The 19,611-nt window shown below is 41.4% G+C and overlaps 1 protein-coding gene across 1 annotated transcript in view; it reads right to left on the reverse strand.

Annotated features, from left to right (window-relative positions):
- ahcyl2b (adenosylhomocysteinase like 2b) overlaps positions 1-19,611 on the reverse strand; it is a gene marked incomplete at its 5' end in the record, with an annotated part of 38,731 nt that overhangs the window by 9,956 nt on the left and 9,164 nt on the right. Inside the window, one exon of the mRNA XM_083934939.1 lies at positions 3,816-3,924. Within this exon, the coding sequence (XP_083791065.1) occupies positions 3,816-3,924 (109 nt within the window). The remainder of the gene's footprint in view (positions 1-3,815; positions 3,925-19,611) is intronic.

Consider the following 19,611-nt stretch of genomic DNA (forward strand, 5'->3'; position numbering starts at 1 on the left):
GTCTGTCTCTATGTGCCCTGCGATAGACTGCCGTCCTATCCAGAGTGTGCCCCGCCTCACGCCCAATGTCAGCCTAGGTCGACTCCAGCCCCCTGCGACCCTGTCAGAGACAAGCAGTTGGATGGTTTTTCGTAAAGCACATTGAATAGGGCAAAGCAAATGTATCTGTATGGACCTTTCAACAAGACAGCAATTCAGAGGTTTGACGTTTCAAAGTGCAGAACAAACACACTGTTCCTTTGCTTTCTTCCCCTGGAATAAAGCCTGTATTTTTTTCCCCAACCCTGCTATTTGACTCTGGTAGACCACAGATTCTGCATGGTACCAACTTTAATGGATTATAAAGCAGTCTGCAAACATTTCTGCAAATATTCCAGGCTCTTTCCAATACAAAACTGCAGTAGAAACAACACAGTACAAATGTGTTTTAACAAGAACAGAAACATGTCATAGAGCGGTATCTTTGCACCTCTGGGGGATATAAAAAGTAGTACCCAGAGTCTACAGCAGCATACTTAGTAATAAGATGCCTCCATGTCTGGAACCAGAACTGTGTTGTGTTCCTGTGCTTCAGGCTGACTCACTACAGGTGCAATTCCTTTTGTGTGGAGCAGACCAATGCCAATATCACTCCTACCACCCTTTCAGAATGACCATGGATCAGTACCAGACAACACTGGGTACCTTGCCAGCACTGTCACGATTCTGAAGTGTAAGAACATGCTGTACTGTGCCAGGAGGGGAAAGGCTTTAAGGGGAAAAAAAGAAGATAATAATCCCTGAGACTACCATTTTCTTTTGAAATCTTCCATCCGTACTGACAGAAGGAAAGGGTGGGGGAGAGCGTGAGTGGAGGAGATCTCAGGGGTCATGCGGGTGGATGTACTGATACTTGCAAAACGATAGTGGTAAAGAAAATCCTCTACAGTCACTCACAGAAGGACTTTAGTTGCAGCCAAGAGATAAAAAGGAGAACATACTCAACCTATATCACTCAAATACTCAAATTTTTAGACTGTTATTACAGATTAACTAGCTACGTAAAAATGTCCTCATAATTTCTCCCAATTAACACAAACATGTATATTCCTTATTTTTCTCACATTTCTTTCCAAAATACTGCCATGTTGTTAAACTTATTACAAGTTGATTAATACTGTAAATGTATCTTTGCTTAAAAGAAAGGCTTTTACAGACTGGGAACACCACCTTAAGAGGAACCCTCATAACACACTCATGGAAAAAGTACTACTCATGTGTGTCCTCGGCACTGTGGGAACCATCAGATAAATAAGAGGCGCTCTGGTGAGGGAATTATGGGAGATGACAGGGAATCAGCTGTGACGGGGGGGTTGAAAAGGGCGGATATGGCCGCACAAGTTTCTGAAAATAACCTTCATTTTAATAACTGACACAATTTACAAGACTCAAACAGTGCAGGCACAATGAAGTCTGTCAAGTCACTAAGTAAAACAAATGCAGACTAAGTGCTCTGCTCACTTTCTCAATATACAGAATAAAACTCCAGATCATTAATTAAGTCAAGACCTAAAAGCCTCAGGCTGGAGAGGAAGGTTCTTGGGAGGTCGAGTGTTTTAATGAGTTCTGATCTGGTTGCAAGAGGGAAGTGAATAAGAACGGAGGTGAGAGGAGAGAGGCAAAGAAAAGTCAAGAATGAAGAAGATGTGTGTAACAGAGAACAAATCCAACTCTCACCTTAGAAATATGACCATTTTTTACCTTAGAGCTGCAAAGTGAGTACAGAGCTCAATTTAATAATGAAAAACATTAAATATAGAAGACTCAAATGGGTAAGCCACTGGTCTTGTGGTCAAGAAACAGTCTCTTGTTCAGAAATGTACTTTAATTACATCAAGCGTGGTTCTTAACCACACACATGATCAGGGCAACGAAACGACTGATGTGGGATTTTTGAGACTGATGCCGATAGTGGAGGGAAAATTTCACAGATTACCAATATGGCAGCCGATATAGTAAATATTTGAGCTTGATTGTGAAAATATGACCCTGTAAAGATACAGGGTGCTTTAATAACAAATAACTTTATTAAAGAATATCTAAAATGATTATACATACAATGTACATTGTCAATCAATTCTAGAAATGAACACAGAGAAAATAAAGAATATATAAAATTAAAATGGATAACTACATAAAGATCAGCACTATATGTTCAGTATCAGTCAACGGCTGACCACGCTCTGCTGGAAAAACTACGTCACGACACAATTTCTAAATCCCCACCAAGCACCGTTTTCTGCATTGTGGGATGTAAAAATGAATTTTCCTACAAACATATATGCCGATACAGATATGTCTGTGATAGGCCGATATCGATATCAGCCAACGACCACTCGCAAATACCTCCCTCTGCAATTTGTATATTGTATTTTAGGCATTAGCTGAGGCTCTGTTTCTAAAGAAAAAATATTAAGGATTTTGCATGGGCCCAGGTGTGTCCGCTTAAGCCAAGCCGCACGCACAGCAGGGGGTAGCCGCACAAAGACGTGCTCCTGTGGTCCTGCATGACTATATCCTCCCTGAGCACACCTCTAACACATCATCAAGGTAAACAACTTTACCTTGCTGTGCTGTGCAGCAGAAAAACACTCTTGACTGTGCCGGAGTGGATTGACTGCTCACGGCTATTTACGACATGGCTCGGCATGAATACCTCACCTATATGTGAGCAGTTGAGGGTAGGTGTTTGGATTTTAAAACATTTTCAGCCAGATATTATTTATTTCCTGGAACAAAGACACACACTTTCATTTTTTTAGCTGACCCCGATTGATGCAAATGTGCCGATAGGAGGTCAAAACACTAAAATGTTTCATCCTTTGTCAGTTAGAGTACTGAATACTTTAGCACCCCTGACCTGAAGGGGCCATTACAGCCATCCATTAATACTGACTGAACGTTCATTTGTCCATCTGTCATCCGTCTGTCCGTCATGTTCTGCCACTAGAAACACGCCGTCCAAGTACTGCAGATTAATTCATCATGTTAATGGTGGCATTGGAAGGATCTATGCCTGTGCATGACCCTGACACACAGCAGGAACTCTAAAAGCAGAGTTTTTGGAAATGTTTATACACTGCTTAAACAGTTAGGATGACAAAAGATCAGGAGTGACAACAGGAAAGCCGGAATATGCTAAAGGAATAGTTTTGTGAAATACAGTCTCTGATTCGCTGAAGGCATTTCCAGTCTTAATGCTAAACTAGGCTAACCATCCTGGCTGTAGCTTCATATTTATCATCAGACAGGTGTTAGAGGTCAGTGCACTGCCCACTTTCCTTTTTCGCTGACATTATATGACCTTTGTTAACCTTGCGCTGTTGTAAATGTACCAACAAAGCATATTCCTGTGAATGTATGCTGCACAAAACTAATATACACATTTCTCTCACACCACCATAGTTATGAATGGGACTGGGGATTCAGCTCAGTTTCAACCAAACCGAATACTTCCCACCTCTCTCTTTCTCCTCTCTCTCTCTAGCAGACCACCGGCAGCTAATCCTCTACAGAGCCCACAGTTTCACATGAACCGCAGCGTCAGAGTGTGAGAATGAGAGCCAGAGAGACAAGGCCGCAGGTGGGCCGGGCAGAAAGTAACCAATCATAGGAAACAGACAGTCGACCGACTATTTCTCCCAGGTGAAACACTTTCTATATCATTGGGGTCATAAAAACCGTAATGGAAACATGTCATATCAACTGGAGTGTCTGATAAGAAGAGGGCTATTGAGATTGAGCAATAGGAAGAGAGTGTGTTTGTGTGTGTTTACCCGAGCTGTAGCTGTCTGTGGAGGACTGGGAGATGGAGCGCGACAGGGAGCGCCGGCCGATCTTGGAGGGACGCTTGTTGAACTCCTGTTTCTGGTCCGCAAACTGGATCTGCTGGTGCAAAGAGAACAGAAGGGGGCAGAGATCAGAACTCGATACAGATTTGACAAGAGCATTAATCTAGATCACGTGAACAACTTGTTTTTGTCACTTTTTACAATATAGGACCTTTAACTGGGGTTGTGACACTTGAAATCCAATAGCCAACCATCAAAGAAACTTGGACTGCATCTTTAATGACTTTCTTTTAAAGTCAGGTCATATCTGGTTTATGCAATGATAGCAGAATAACCACAAAATGTTTTTAGATACAATATTAAGAAAAAGACTGATACTAAAAAGGAGAAAAAAGAGACAGAAAAATGCTTTGAGTTCACTGTGACATTAAAAGATAATGTAGACAATGGGGCCATTATCAAGCACCGACAAGGCCACACAGCTGACACTAGGTACAACAGTTCCTGCTGGGTGCGAAATAGGTGGGAGGTGTTTGACTATTTACTATAGTCGGGCCACAAACTGACCACGGCTCTATCGCTTTGTTAATCTTTCCATTACTACAGAGTCAATAGCTCGGTGCATCATAATTCATGTACTGATAATGTTACAGAGTATGAATAGTTGACTTATTCCCATCATAAAACCACGCAAAAGAACAAAAGACGCGAGTGGAGCAGTGTTCAATGTGAAGCATGAAAACAACATAAAATGTCCCTCTGACTGAGGAAAGTTGTTGAATGATGCCCACAGATCAGAGCATGTTTTGTGAAGCGAGAGATGTTTGCCAATGCCACGTTCCTCTTACGGAGGCAGTGAAAAGCTTTAAAGAAAAAGTTAATAAAAAAGGAGCAGAACGAGGGCCATTCCTTATTCATGTTCCATTCATTAGCATTCTCCTTGTTGAAAAAGGCTGTCCTTGGGTACAAAACAAGCAAATATGTTCAGAGAGAAATTACATTATTCAGACAACTCCTGTGTGCCTGTACGTACGTCAGATACTAGGAGCTGTGTGTGTGTAGATGTTTTCATTCACTCATTCAGTGGTGGACAAAGAATGCAAGTATAATCTGGAAACTGTACTTAAAAGTATTAAAGGTCCCTTTGACTGTTGTACCATTATATACATACAGGTGTTCCAAAAAAATGCATATATTTTTTTTAATTATCGGGATACCTTAAAGACAAAGTCTACGCTATGAGACCTGCAACAGTTGCTGAATTGAGAGCAGCCTTTGAGTGTGAATGCCCGCAAATACCAAGATATGTGCGATTCCATTGCTGCGCGTTGTCATCAGTGTCTGGACCAGAACGGACATCAGTTCGAGAACAGTGACTAAACTATGAAAATTAAATTAATTTAAATAAAAACCTCCTTAACATTTTTCGGGACACCCTGTTGTATGTATATAAATTAACATTTAAAAAGTGGGGCTTTACTGTTGCAGTAGCAATAATGATTATTTTCATTATGGATTATTTTCTCAATGAATCGATTGTTTTGTCTGTAAAAATTCTGAAAAGAATGAGAAATGCTGTCACAAGTTCTCAGAGCCCAAAGTAACATTTTCAACAACCAATAATACAAAAAAAATCCTTGAATCCTCACACAAGCTGAAGTTATGAAACGTTTTACAACAATGATCAGAATTGAAGTGATTTTCTGTCTATCGACTTCACTGTTTCAGCTGCAGTTTGGGTAGGTTAATCTATAAGAAAACTTGAATCTTAATAAGCTCTCTGTGTGAAAAAAAATGTTAATTTGTCAAGCAACTTGTGACTAAAGCTGTCAAATAATTGTAGATTTCCTTCTGAAATGAAGTACTTAAGTACAACACTTGAGTAAATGTCCTTTTTTTCCACCATTTATGTGCCAGACACTCAGCAAATGACACAGGGCAGAGCAGCTGTCCAATCACAAAGAACATTGAGTCCTCATAACCAGAGCCGTATGTCGACACATGATATCATCGATTCTCAATTCTGTATCATGCTTTCTCTCTCAGTTCACAGATCTCCTTTCTTCAGTGGTGCCCCACACAGCCATAATGCAGATTGGAGCATCAACACAGGCATGGAGGGGTCAACAATGAAACATTACAGCTCTGTGAGAACAAGATAATTATATCACGTAGAGACAAGCCAGGGAGCTATTTACCGATATTGAAATAGTTAAAAATCCAATGCAAACAAACGCACTATTTGCTTAGTTTCACTTCCAATATCAGTCAACTGTTGGCTAATGAGTTTTCCAGCTTCATCCAGAACCTCCAGAAACTCATGTCATATACTACAACCCACTGTAAAGTCAGACTAATCCATCCTCTCTTCCGTTATGGCTCGTCCTCTTACCTTTTTCACGCAGGGTTGGCTGCTTTCCCCATCCTTTTTTTTCTTCAGCATTGCCACATATGTGTGGGGGTGTGAGATGAAGTTTCAAGTATAGTGCGTGTTTGATTCAAGGTCCTGTGCATTGAGGGGGAACCTCGTCTTTTCAAGGTCTGACCATTTCATACGCTACCTCTTCTCCCTGCCTCTTTTTAGCCTCCGCTTTCCTGCAATCCAGCCCAGACTGGCCCAACCATGTGCCAGCAAACACAATGCAATTAATTGTTTCCCTTTCCTTTCATTTTTCCCTCCCTCTATCCTACCTCTGTATTATTGTTTAATTGTTGATTGTTCAAAAGATTGGGATCCCTTAAAACCAAAGCTTAACTTTGCCTCTGCTGACCCAAGATGGCTATTAAGTGTGGATAAAAAAAAAAAAGATTGCTCAAAATCTAGGGCGGGACTCCACGGAAATATTAAAATGTATTTTTAAATTGGAGCACCAAAAACAACTTGTTATCTGAACAATTTTCTATCCAATAGTTTCCTGAGTCTTTGCCAATGTTACAAAACAGAACACACACACACACTCACACTAATCATACCATAATATACAAAAAGGAGTAGTTAAACTAGAAAACAGAAGCGTTACTATAGCAACATAAGCGGCTCTGTGAAGTTGTGCTTTTGCATGCAGGTTAGAAGATGATAAAGAATAAATTGATACTACTGCGGGGGGGAAAAATCATTTAGAAGTGCAGCTAAAAGGTGCTAATGACCCTGACCCTTATAGCACGCTGCAATGGGGCTATTGGTCTCTTCAGGTTTATCGGATGGAGGTTAGATGAGGGGCTTTAGGAGCTCAGAGTTGCATGGAAGGATTGAGGGTCATTTTGGGAGCTCAGGAGGAGGGGATACAGGGGCTTACAACACATATTTTTGGGACACGATTATCACAGGTTAGCTCAGGCCCCAGAACAGGGGGTACTGCCAGAGAAAATGACACAGTGGTTTTCTTATCGCTCTCATTCTTTTAGGCCTTTCTCAGAGTACTGCTCTGCACATATTACATGCAAATCTATCTCACTATCTTTTTTAATACGTGGTTCCTACACCATTTCCAGAGTCAAATTCAAGCCCTTTTCAAGCATTTCAAGGTATATTTTCCTGTTATTCCAGGTTCTTACAACTGTAGTAGACTATATATTTGTATACAGTGTAATAGTCAGTATTCACTATACTTATTATAGCACTTGTTCATCACATTTAATTAGATGTTATTGTACTATAAACAACCAACATGATGTTTTGAGAAGAACAACAAATGAAAGGAAAACTAACTTGACAGATAGATTGACAAAAATATAATCACCAACTATTCTGCTGATCATCAAAATATATGCAAAAAGGTCGGAAAGTGCTGTTTTCAGTCTATCAATCTTATTTTCTCTGCGTGATATCACATGCCATCCCATATAACATACATTTCAAGCCGTTTCAAGCACTTTACTCAAAATGCAAACACTTTTCATTAACCCTGTTAATAACATAGCATTTTCTATTCTGCAGATGGTCCTTGACAAGCAAAATCAAAATCTCTATCTCTCTATTATTGAACGAATGAGCAATAGAAGGAAAAAAAAGAACATGGTGCAGATATTCTTTTATTATTATTAACCATCTTTTCACTTATAAACAGGCCATACAATACTTGTCAAAATATTTGAGCTTTCTGCAATAAAGCGTTATGATTTATTTCATGGCAGTGAATGAGCCGGTGTTCTTATACACAGCCGCTTACAATAACTCGCCAGCCAAATGCTGGTCAGCTGTTCATGCGGCTTACTGCTCTGAGTCTCTGTATCTAAGAATGAAGCGTGTAATATTATAAGCAGTCACGTGATGGTATGATAAAAACAAAACAAAAGAACGACATAAGATTATTAGGCGTGTGTTTATCAAATCTGGATGACCTGAGAAATACAAACATGACCTCATAGTAACCTGACATGACAGTCTAACAGAGATGCATTATGGCTTATACTGTATAAGGCAGCCACTGAGGACAACTAATGGAGACATCAACACTGAATAGGTCTACATGACTAAACAACATGTGAAAAGCATATTTTCCAAAACACTGGCTGCTATTTCGGAAAAGTAATTATATTGAGTTCTTTCAGTCTGTCATTTAGAGACAGCTGGGCTTAGAAATGTCAATATGAGAAGCAAAAAAACCCTCCGAATATTTACAACAAGGTTTTCTTTCATCTCTTATTTTACATGGAAATCATCAAGGCAAGAAATGAACAAACTTCTCCGTCGGTCTCTTTCCTGCGTCCTTCCCGATCTTTCACCTTCCTCCCGGCCTATCTAAACTCTCGGTGCACTGCTTTACATTATGAATGGCGACTGATTGGGAACCTAATGATGCGTGAATAATGAATGTTAACTCAATACTTGGACACACGGGAGCTCACCCAAGACTGTCACCTTCCACTCACCGGTGTGCATATGTGTTCCACGATTAAATTGGACTGTGGGGAATCAAGCAGTAGAGTTGCTAAAGATTTGGTTTTCTACTGGCAAAAACACAAAAGTAGTGACCACGATTCACTCGCTACATAGCAGAGGGGATGAGGGGCACTGGGGGTGAAACCAGATATAGGCCATCCCACTGAGGTGGACTGTGATTGTTGGAAAGGATGACACTTGTTTTTGATGCCAGCATTCCGATCTAATGCATGTGCACAGCGCAGATAACAGTTCCTAATGTTGCTAAGCAGCTAGTACAAATCTGTTTCAAACATGGTGCTCTCCTGCCACACACTAGCACTCTTAGTCTTCTCTTTTCATTGGAAATAAAAACACACAGACTAGACAGACTTGCTGATAGTGAGATGACTCGATAGAGATCACTCTCACCTCTGTTAAAAAATAAAGCTATTACCCATTTCAATAAACTCTAGAGGAGAAATGTCGAAATTACCATTTCCACTTGTGTGCTGTGGTAGAAGAGGCCTAAGCTTTACTCACGATTTATATCTGTTCATTTAGGACATGTATCTCTAGCTGAACACAGTCAACAAGCTAGTTGAATGGCCCTGGATCATCAGCCCTGAGCCGGGAGAAAGTCTGAGCCGCCCTGATGAGACAACAGAAACCCCTCTGGGCGAGAGACAAGGAAAACAAACAGGCACAGATGTACCATAGCAGCGAATGTGATGAGATATGATACTGATGATGCTTCAGCGAAGCCATGTAGTGCACAGGCAGCACATCCTGCTCAAATGGCAACTCCCTCAGCTTAAGTAATCAGAAATGAATGTGTTAAGTAATGCAGTCAATTAGTGTAACTTCTCCTATGAAAACTTCTTATTTTATCATTAGTGTGTTTTACTATATATTCACTGATTATTTGTTTATTCAATTCAAATTTATTCAAAGTGCCAAAACATTACAAAAGCTTTCTCGAATTCACCAGCCTCCACTCGTGACTCAAATTTGGGTATAATCTGGTAAAAACAAAATAAAAAAACTTTGAGCCATAAACAATTAGCCATATAAATGCCTTGAGTTGCACCCCCATGAGTACTCATTACCTTGATGTGCTTAGAGTCTCTGTCCCACTCCATCGTCTTGAGACCCATCAGGTTATACACTCATTTCCTTCTCAGCCAAAGTCACTCCGAACCTCTGATTGCAGTTGATTGACGCTTCAGTAACAAACATATGGCACAAAAAAGATCTCCCTGCTTGTACGGACTTTACCCTCACTAAGAGACAGGCTGAACAAAATCTTAACTACGGACACTGTAGCTGAAACAATGGGTGGATTTGGTTACAGGTAAGGTTGTGTTTATGTATGAAACTTGAATCTCTTATGGCAAAGGAGTGGCACGCAGCTGGTTGTAAGAAGAATACTTCAAATCTACCTGAAAAAACAGCAGGGTGGGGCGTTAATAAAGACACATAAATATGCCAAAGTCAGGAAGAAGCAGCGACAGGCCAACTCCAGGTAAAAAGCTTGGGTTTGGTTGCTAAGGCTGTCTATTCTAAGATAAGGCACCCTTCTATTCTACATATCAGCTTGGTGAAATCATTCTTTATGTTTTCCAATCAAACACAAACCTCAATCGTAAAGAATATTGAACATATTAAGTGCAAAATAACAAACTCCCTCTGCATTTCGGCTGCACCCAAGAAGCCTTTGGTATGATTCCAAAAGGGAGAAAAAAAATCACAATGTTTAGTTAAAATGTTTCCAAGTTTTTGGAAGCTAAATGAAAGCCAGAAGCTGGAGAAGATAAGTCCGCAGCAGTGAACGACGTCATGAAATAGTCAAACAGTATCTCCGATATGACGACTTGAAGTTAACGAGACCCCGACCGTAAGAGTTTGACGTCATCTGTGATGTCGCTGATTGACGAGCGAACACATTTATAACCAAATGCACTCAGGCCTGACATCACGCACATTTCTTTGGCTTGTGTTTAACCAGGGGAGGGTTGAAAGAGCAAGCCATGTGGTCATACAAACAAAACCTGTGAAGATGAGTAATAGTCAGTTTAATGCCGACCAGTGAGCAGCCCGGTTGAGGTTAGGCTTTAAACATTAGAGAACATTTACATTATTTGCTGGTTTTCTTCGTCTTCTGTGATAGAAAACTGGATTGATTTTAGTTTGGGACGGTTCCAAAGCTCCCAGTCCTATATAAAATAATAGAGAATGAGTTACTCATTAAATCTGCCCTGAAATTAATTTTGTCTCTTCTTTGTTTTTCCTCTTGGATTCTTTCTGAAAACCAAAATACACTCTATGCTATCAGCCAAATGTTTTACATATGAAAACGTTCTCATCGTGATTCGTTGCTACACGACCCTGCATGTGTGCCATCGTGTGTGTACTCAGCTGTACCTACAGGGATACAAGCTGGTATGCTAAAGACATACAGCAAAATATCTTCACAGCTGCATTGTCTGCAGGGTGTCAGTACGTGTGAAAATCCCCTCCTTCCAAGTTTCCAAAGAGGACCCGAACATTATTGCTTTCTCAAAATAAAGTTCCCACAAATATAAAGTTTATATGAGCCTCTTTGCCTGTGCTTACACAGCTCGATCCATACCAGAAGAGATTCATCATCTGTATGTTTCCACACCTGTGTCGGAAGCAACCCGAGCCTAATCAAACACAACGAGGTCATGGGACGAAGACCCCTGCAGCAACCCAACACTGGGCCTCTTCAGTCGTCAGCTGGGTCTGAGGTCCTCTCTCAGGCCCTGCACATAGAAGCATGTCACTACTGACATTTGGTTGCAAAAATGTCTTGGGTCTATGTGACTTAAGCCTAAAATGCAAACCATATTGAATACATCAGATTTCTTTGTTTAGTGGCAAATGGATGCCACAAATTAAATATTCAAAAGGGGGTCTTGGTTAACTCATAAAAAACTGCACGTATATTAGACGAACTTATCAGCCTATTTAAAACAAACCTTTCGCATTACCCTACATGAATATTCTACAGGCCTACAGCCTCGGGGCAGACAGTAACTGTGTGGATGGTTGACAGATTGCCATGTTTACCAAGTTGAGAGACCTTAGGGGAGAAACAAAGTAATGCAGTTTGGGGTTAGAAAATCATTCCAAGGTTGCTGCTGACAGAGCTTTTATGAAGCGGTAATGTACGAGAAAATAAATTGAAATTTCATGATGTTCATTAAGGCAAAATGGCCAGCTGGCTTTGGCTTCATTTGCTGCGATGCACACAGACTAAGTTCATTTGCACACTGCCTTCAGTTGTTCAGCTCCCAACCCGACCAGCATCTCTTTGAAACAGGTCAGCAAGGTCACAGGCTTGGTTATGTTATCCCGCATGTTTAGTCTGGCTTACATGTTTCTGATTCATTTTGCTTGTTTCCATCACACTCTGTGGTCATTTCTATTAATTTCATCCAAGCTTGAGGCTGCAGGGTTGTGTGCTTGCATGACCATTCAAAGCAGGGGCTGGAAGCCCAGTGACCCCCCCCCCCCCCCCCCCAGCTGTTCCATCTGGTGCCAAATGTCATTGTATAAAACGCTGTTCCATAGACGAGTTTAGCAAATAAGCCAGGCTTATTGAGTCTGTCTGACTCATTTTCAGTTGATTCTGTTCCATTAAACACATTCAACTTGTTCCTAGTGCTTGAATTATGCTGTATTTGCTTTCATTTCAAAATGAATTAGACTAAGCAACACATGCCTGGCTTATTTGCTGAACTCGCTTTATGGAACAGGCCTCTGAAATTGCTTCAGATATTAGTATGCAATGTCTACAGATGTTCACCCTAGCATAACAGAAATGAGGACAACAGAGATGAGCGAGTGAGTCAATATAAAAAAGGACAAAAGAAGACAGGTCTCTTATCATTAAGTAATATTTAAAAACACTCCCAAAAATCAAGTCTTTCAAGCTGCAGGACATCTATAATTACTGCAAGATCACCCATCGACTTAGACAGCTGTCCACGGTTTCTAGACATCGACCTCAAAGAGCTGCGACAGACCTCGTCTGACATCTGAGTGTGAGTGTGAGTGTGAGTGTGAGTGTGAGTGTGTGTGTGTGTGTGTGTGTGTGTGTGTGTGTGCACGCACGTTTCCCTGAGTTAGAAAACTCTTTTTTATTGAACTTGATATGAATGAACAAGGACATCCAGATGAAGAAAAAAAACACATTGTGTTTTCCACTTCACAAGCTTTCTGCAAGGCCCTGAGATGATGATGTAACATTGCTGATATTCACATTAGAGATGCACCGATGAAGTTTTTTCCGATCCAATCCTACACGATACCTGGGCTGAGCGTATCGGCCCGATACCGATCCAATCCTACTGTTGAATGAATGAACCGTGTACCTTGCCATGCCAGTGAAGGCATCAGGTTTGACATAAACATTTAGCCCTGTTAAAAAAGGTAACAAATTAACGCAGATATATGTACTTAATATTATTTATTGACAAATAAAGTGTATATTAGCAGCAAAAAGAAATAAATAACACTTGTAAATGTAATATTAAACCCCAACCCCTGTTGCAAACATAGAACTGAAGTGACTAGAGCGCTGTAACTGTATTGCTGTGTAGGATATTAATAAAAGAGAAATGACTGGATTGGCCTCATTAATCCGATATCTGATCCAGCTAATTTGTCAATATCGGAGCAGACATCTGATCCGGGTATCGGATCGGAGCATCTCTAATTCATAGCGCCACTAATCACAGACATTTTGAGGTGTCAGTTAAGCAACTTGGCGCAATTTAAAAGCTATTAACATTTAACATTGAGTAGCAATTGCCGGACCTAGGGGGGCTATGACCTCACTACTTAGAATTGATGTTTCTCTGCCTTGTGGTTCTGAAAATGAGTTTTTGAATTAGCTGCAGAATGATGGCTCCCCGTAGACATTTTGGTGACATAACACTTCTGTCAACATCTTTCTGTCAGCCTGTATGTCTATCTGAATCAGGAAAGATAGACGCACCAGAGGCAAACTAGGCCGAGCAAGCAGAGATCTGTTTCAAGGTCCTTTGTGAGGAAATCCAAAGGGAGTGAAGGGAAGGAAGTTCTCCATCAGCCCCTTTGGGAAGCTGGCTGTTTATACCTACTCACCGTAGCTCCCATCTGAGGGAACCCAGGCCCAGCCGTTGCTGACAACACAACCTGAGCTCTAGCCAAAGAGCACACACTGGATGAGTATATGTGCCAGGACTGTGTATTAAAAAACACAATCCATTAATCATTCTGGTTTGTGTATTTTCTGTCCATCGATTGATTATTAATCTCGACAGAAAGAAATGTCAGCCTGATGTTTATGCAAGTTGAACATTATGGTTGTAAATATTGATTTGGCACTGATTTTAAAACAACATAAATAGCTTGGGCTGCCCCCTGAAAGTCGATGGGTCAAATCTATGGATTGCCATTTCTTTGTTTATTTGCTTGTCAGTCAGTGTGCATTACATTATATCTTTATATTATGGTGAGCCGGTAAACATCGTTTCCCAGAGGCGGTCTATATGAATGGTGATGACACTGCAAAAATGTCACACCCACAAAGCATGAGAAACAAGATGGGGACTGTGTTTCATGAGGTTGCCGACCCCTGAAACTGAGGACAGTCTGCCCCAGAGGACAGTCGACCTAGAGCTGGTTGTGCTGTGCTTCTTTGGGGGTGCCAAAGAAGAAATATGCTAGTCAGCACAGACGAGACGAGGGGATCCTTCTACACTGAGCGGCTGTCCCCGACCTGCCAAGTTGAATCCTGCGGGACTACGAAGACTGCTACTCATTGAGAAATGTAAAACTATTTTCTGTCATTATGTGTGGGTTGAATTTGACTGTTAATGTGGACAAAATCACCACTGAAACTCATGCCGTTGGATTTTCTGATTCCCAGATATTCATTTATTCATCTTCAACCGCTTGTCCCTGTCGGGGTCGCTGGGGGGTTGGAGCCGATCCCAGCTGACATTGGGCGTGAGGCAGTGTACACCCTGGACAGGACGCCAGTCTTTTACAGGGCACAGAGACGAACAGAGAAAGACAACCATTCACGCCTATGGGGAATTTAGAGTCATCAATTAACCTAACACGAGCATGTCTTTGGACTGTGGGAGGAAACCGAAGAACCCGGAGAAAACCCACGCAGACACGGGGAGAACATGCAAACTCCACACAGAAGGGCCCCAGCCGAGATTCATACCAGTAACCCTCTCGCTGTGAGGCGACAGTGCTAACCACCACACCACCGTGTCGCCCTTGATTGCCAGATAGTCTATTTTCTTTAAAAAGAGGAATGTATAGTTGAATCGCAGTATTAAACAGCCACATCTGTTTCATATTTTAAAAAATCTGATTCTGGTAAAAGCAAAAAATACATTAACGTTGGCATCACATTAATACTCACCTATGCTTTGGTCATACCAATGCACAACATTTTTGTTAAATCAGATAGTGGGGAAAAAATATGTTTAATGAGATACACAATCCCTTTATCAAGACTGAATTAGACAGGTGCATCAGACCAAAACCACAATACAATGTAGCAGTGACCCATTTCAATGTCACCTGTTTGAATGTTAACTGAAAACTTGATTTGCTACTACAGTATGTTTAGTGTTGTGTCAACACTTTCTCCGCTCTGGGAAGCTGACCCGGAAATCTCATATTACCAGACAGACACAAAGTCTGTATTGGTGATGGGTGGGATGGGTGTGATGACGACAAGTTGCTCAATCAGGCTTGTGATATAACTTACATCAAGTAAACAGGTGGAAGCAAAGCCTAATAGTAGTTCTAGTGTCCTATAACTGGCAAGTTCTCATAAAAGGATAAGAAATTATTGGGGAGCTCATGTCAATAAGGCTTTTTAGACGACAACATGAGCACTAATAAGACACCTGTTTGGTAGACAAACTTGTGCAGCCACAGCCAGCTTTCACCAGCATATGGCACCAGTTGGTTTAAATGCTTTTCCATAGCGTCTGGCTGGGTATCAGTCCAAGTGATGATAGCAGTAGAAAAGCTGATGGGGACTAAACAAAGTTAAAAGGAGAACACACAGGAAGAGAAGATGAGACAGGCTAAGTGCAAGGAGGGGTACTCTGAAATCAAAGTGCCAATGGGCTTTTAATAGCTTAATGTTTGGAGGCTGTCAGCCACAAGGCCTGGACAAGTGAGTGATGAGTAAAAAGAGGAAAGTGTCCTGTTAACAGCTTAACTTTATAAACAAATGTCTGGAAATATCCTCAAAGCCAAATCCTGAGAGTGCTTCTGTCATGCTGGGAGTCATTTAGAGTCCATCTTTTCTCTCTTTCTCTCTCCTTTTCTTCCTCCACAACCGGTCAAGACAGATGGCCGTCCTCCACAGAGCTGGGTCTGTCTGACGTTCCTGTCTGTTATAGGGAAGGTTTTCGTTGCCACCGTACTCTACGGGGGAATTGTTGGGTCTATGTAAATCATAAATAAGTCATAGAGTGTGGTCTAAACCTACTCTGTAAAGTGTCCTGAGATAGCTTTTGTTATGATTTGGCACTATAAATAAAATTGAATTGAAAATTCAGGCCAACTATAATCTCCAGAAAATAAAATATGGCAAGAAGTGTCGAAAAACCATGATCACGCAAATAGAATACATCCATTTAAAATCAATCAGAACATGACTTATTTCTATACAAGCCTCTACGAAGGGATATGGGCCTTTTAAAGCTCTGTACAGGCTCTAGTAACTACGTGTTGAATCTTATTGTGCAGCAGAACAAGCTGAGGTCATTTTATTTAGGCGTTTTTTAGGCCTATATAAAAGACTACGGAACAAAGCGCCGGATGTCTTGTTTTTCCGATTCTACCACACTCTGTGGAGAACTTGCAATTGTTTGTACTTTCTACTCCCTTCATTTTAGTCATTTCACGCCCCTTTCCCTCTTTCTCACTGCTACAACGCTCGTCCTTAAACAACTTGACAGACTGGAGAGTCGAGCAGTTTATTATATGCGTGTTTTAAGGAAGCCGTTGGATTGCACATCAAAGAGTAGTTGTCTGTGGATGTGTTTTTCTATGCTTTCAACTGCTATTCCTGGATCACTATTGTGCTTGTGTAAAAGAAAAACAAAAATAGACTGTAGCAGACAGATAGGTGCCTATGTTTTTCTTCTACTGTCTCTGTCTTCACGCGCACGCACACACACACACACACACACACACACACACACACACAGTTCAGAATCAGCTACTTATCTTATTGTGCAGCAGAACAAGCTGAGGTCCTTATATTTAGACGTCTTTTAGGCCTATATGAGAGGCTACTTAACAAAGCGCCGGATGTCTTGTTTTTCAGATTCTCCCACACTCTGGAGTACGTGCACCTTCTCATTCATCCCCGCCGCGCCACAGCACTTTACAGAGTCGGTTGTTCAGCTTCTACTGACTTCAATGGGGAAGTGTAGAGCAGGTTGTTCCACTGCAGCGAAACTAGACGGTCATTGGATAAATGCTGGGCTTCGTCTGACGTGCAGCGTCTCTGGGGGTCTAAGGGACAGTGGGCTGGCCCGGATCCTCGGGTTCTGCGTGATGATTGGATGAGCTGTCTGAAGCGGAACCCTTTTTGATTAACGAATCAGCAATCTTGAAGAAAAAAAAATAAAAAATCAGCCAACGGAGCATTTTCCAAGTTTTTGATTCCGTTTTTCTGGACTGATCCGGAGACTTTACCGATCCCCAGTGGCCTTGTCTTTGTTAAAATCGCCTAGCGCTGTGTTTGGCGACTCTGTTCTGTCACTCTGCAGTTTCTTTACCAATCGAGCAGCAGCAGCTGCATAGCTTACTGCCGCCCCTACTGTCCTCATTTAGGGCGCACTCACACGGTCCATTCCTACCGTGCCCTGTGCTTTCATCTGACCAAATCTGCAGTAAACACCTCCGCATCAGACCATTGCGGCATGAATACCAGTGAGAACCATGAAACAAGTCTGCATGAATTTTGGCCCCTGAAGTCCATCCAAAAATTAATGCTTTTATTTTTCCCTGTGTTCATTTTAGGTTCTGCTTTATTTTCCTGATCATTTCTGTGTTAATGTTTGAAACTGAGCACTTTATATTGTTCAATAATAACCACCATCAGGACTGTAAGAGCTACAATAAAATGCATATTTTCCATTTCTCTTTTGTTAACTTAATGCCCTTCTCCACATACTGGACAGACAGAGAACGCTGACTACAATTTCTATCTCTGTTGTGCAGAATCATTTAATAGTTCAGCAGTTTTTCTTACAGTCCATTAAATCAAACTGGCCAGCAGGGGGGCAATGTGCATGTTTAATCGCCCCCGTGTTTACCTTTTGCCCTAGTAAAGCCCTTATTTTGCGCATCACCAGCACTTTCTGAGTCACAAGTCAAGTTACTGTCTAACACATTACAAACATGATAACAAGAGACAGTTTTCATAATGAGAAAAGACTGCAATTAAAAGCATCGAGAAAGAGCATGTTCAAATTTCAGATTTTGGGTGGAAGCGATTGCTGGTGGAAAAAGCCAGCGGCAGCGTTAATGGCAGAGGCCTGGCTTTTGTGGAACAACTCGCAGTTGTTGGCAGCCACGCAGACGGATGGATAGACAGGCAAGTAAAAGCAGGGAGGTACTCATGATGGTAGAGAGCCGGACAGAAAAGAAACAGACTAAAACATAAACATATAGGCTACATCTCCACAAGTGCACGCACAGATTACTACCTTGTGTAATGTTCACGAGTACAGATGGGAGATGAGAGCCAGCTGTTATGACCTTGACACAGAATTTCCATACTAGGGTCAATATGGCGGCGTGTCCCACTATTGGACTACTCATGCATTACGATTCTCCATAGGACAACATTTCTGTGCAACATATGAGCAACAACAGGCTGCTAGCAAGACTGTGTGCATAGTGAGAGACTGAAAGAGGGACAAGAAATAATAATTTTTAAAAAGTAGAGCAACCGGGGCGTGAGTACAAGAAAATCCTGAAAGGGAGGGTGTCTGCTCAATTATCCTCCTCTCATCCAATAGTGAAAACTTTCAGACCACTTTGACCAATGAAAGGAAGAAGGAAGCAGCTAGTGTAAGGTGGTGTGTATGCCTGTGCGTATGAGAGTGCAGCATGCTGCCCTGAGGGTGGATGTGATGTAAGAATGGGTCCTGATGATTTATATACACGGACAAGTGCTCAGACTGTAAATAATGGCGCACACACACACACAAAGAGTCATGAGTCACACACACCCAGCATGCATACGCTTGGCAGTTACTGAGCCCACACGCAATTACCAATGGCCTAACACGTGCCCACAAACACACACACACACATCACATTTTTGCCAACACGGGGCTTCACTACACTCTGTGGAGCCACGTCATCTGCTGCCCTTTCACTCCGACCCCTACATACAACGGCAGCATGTGAGGGAACACACACGGATACATTATACAGATGAAGGACTAACAGCATAAGTACCAGCTGCTCAACAAACTGGTGTTCATTTAGACCACCATGTTTAAACTGTGTCCCCCATAAATGACATTTTGCTACATAATTACAAGCAGCATGAACAAGTCGCAAACAAGATTATTGCGCGCAATGATAATGCTAACATACTGCTTTACATTATCTTATTTTGGTGCCATAACATGCTTACAATTGCTATTTAGCACAAGACACAACGTAGAACTGAGTCTGATAGCAATGTCTTTAGTTCTGGATGTGGTTATAAAGTCAGATATATCACATCTCTGACTTGTGGACTGCACACAAGAAAAGCTAAGGCTTCACCAAAGCTTCTTCAGGAATCTTCAAGGTGAAAACTTCACATGGGAAATTATTTGTAATTACCAAAAATAAAGGAAT

The sequence above is a fragment of the Echiichthys vipera genome, assembly GCF_963691815.1.
Source record: "Echiichthys vipera genome assembly, chromosome: 20".
Taxonomy (NCBI): domain Eukaryota; kingdom Metazoa; phylum Chordata; class Actinopteri; order Perciformes; family Trachinidae; genus Echiichthys; species Echiichthys vipera.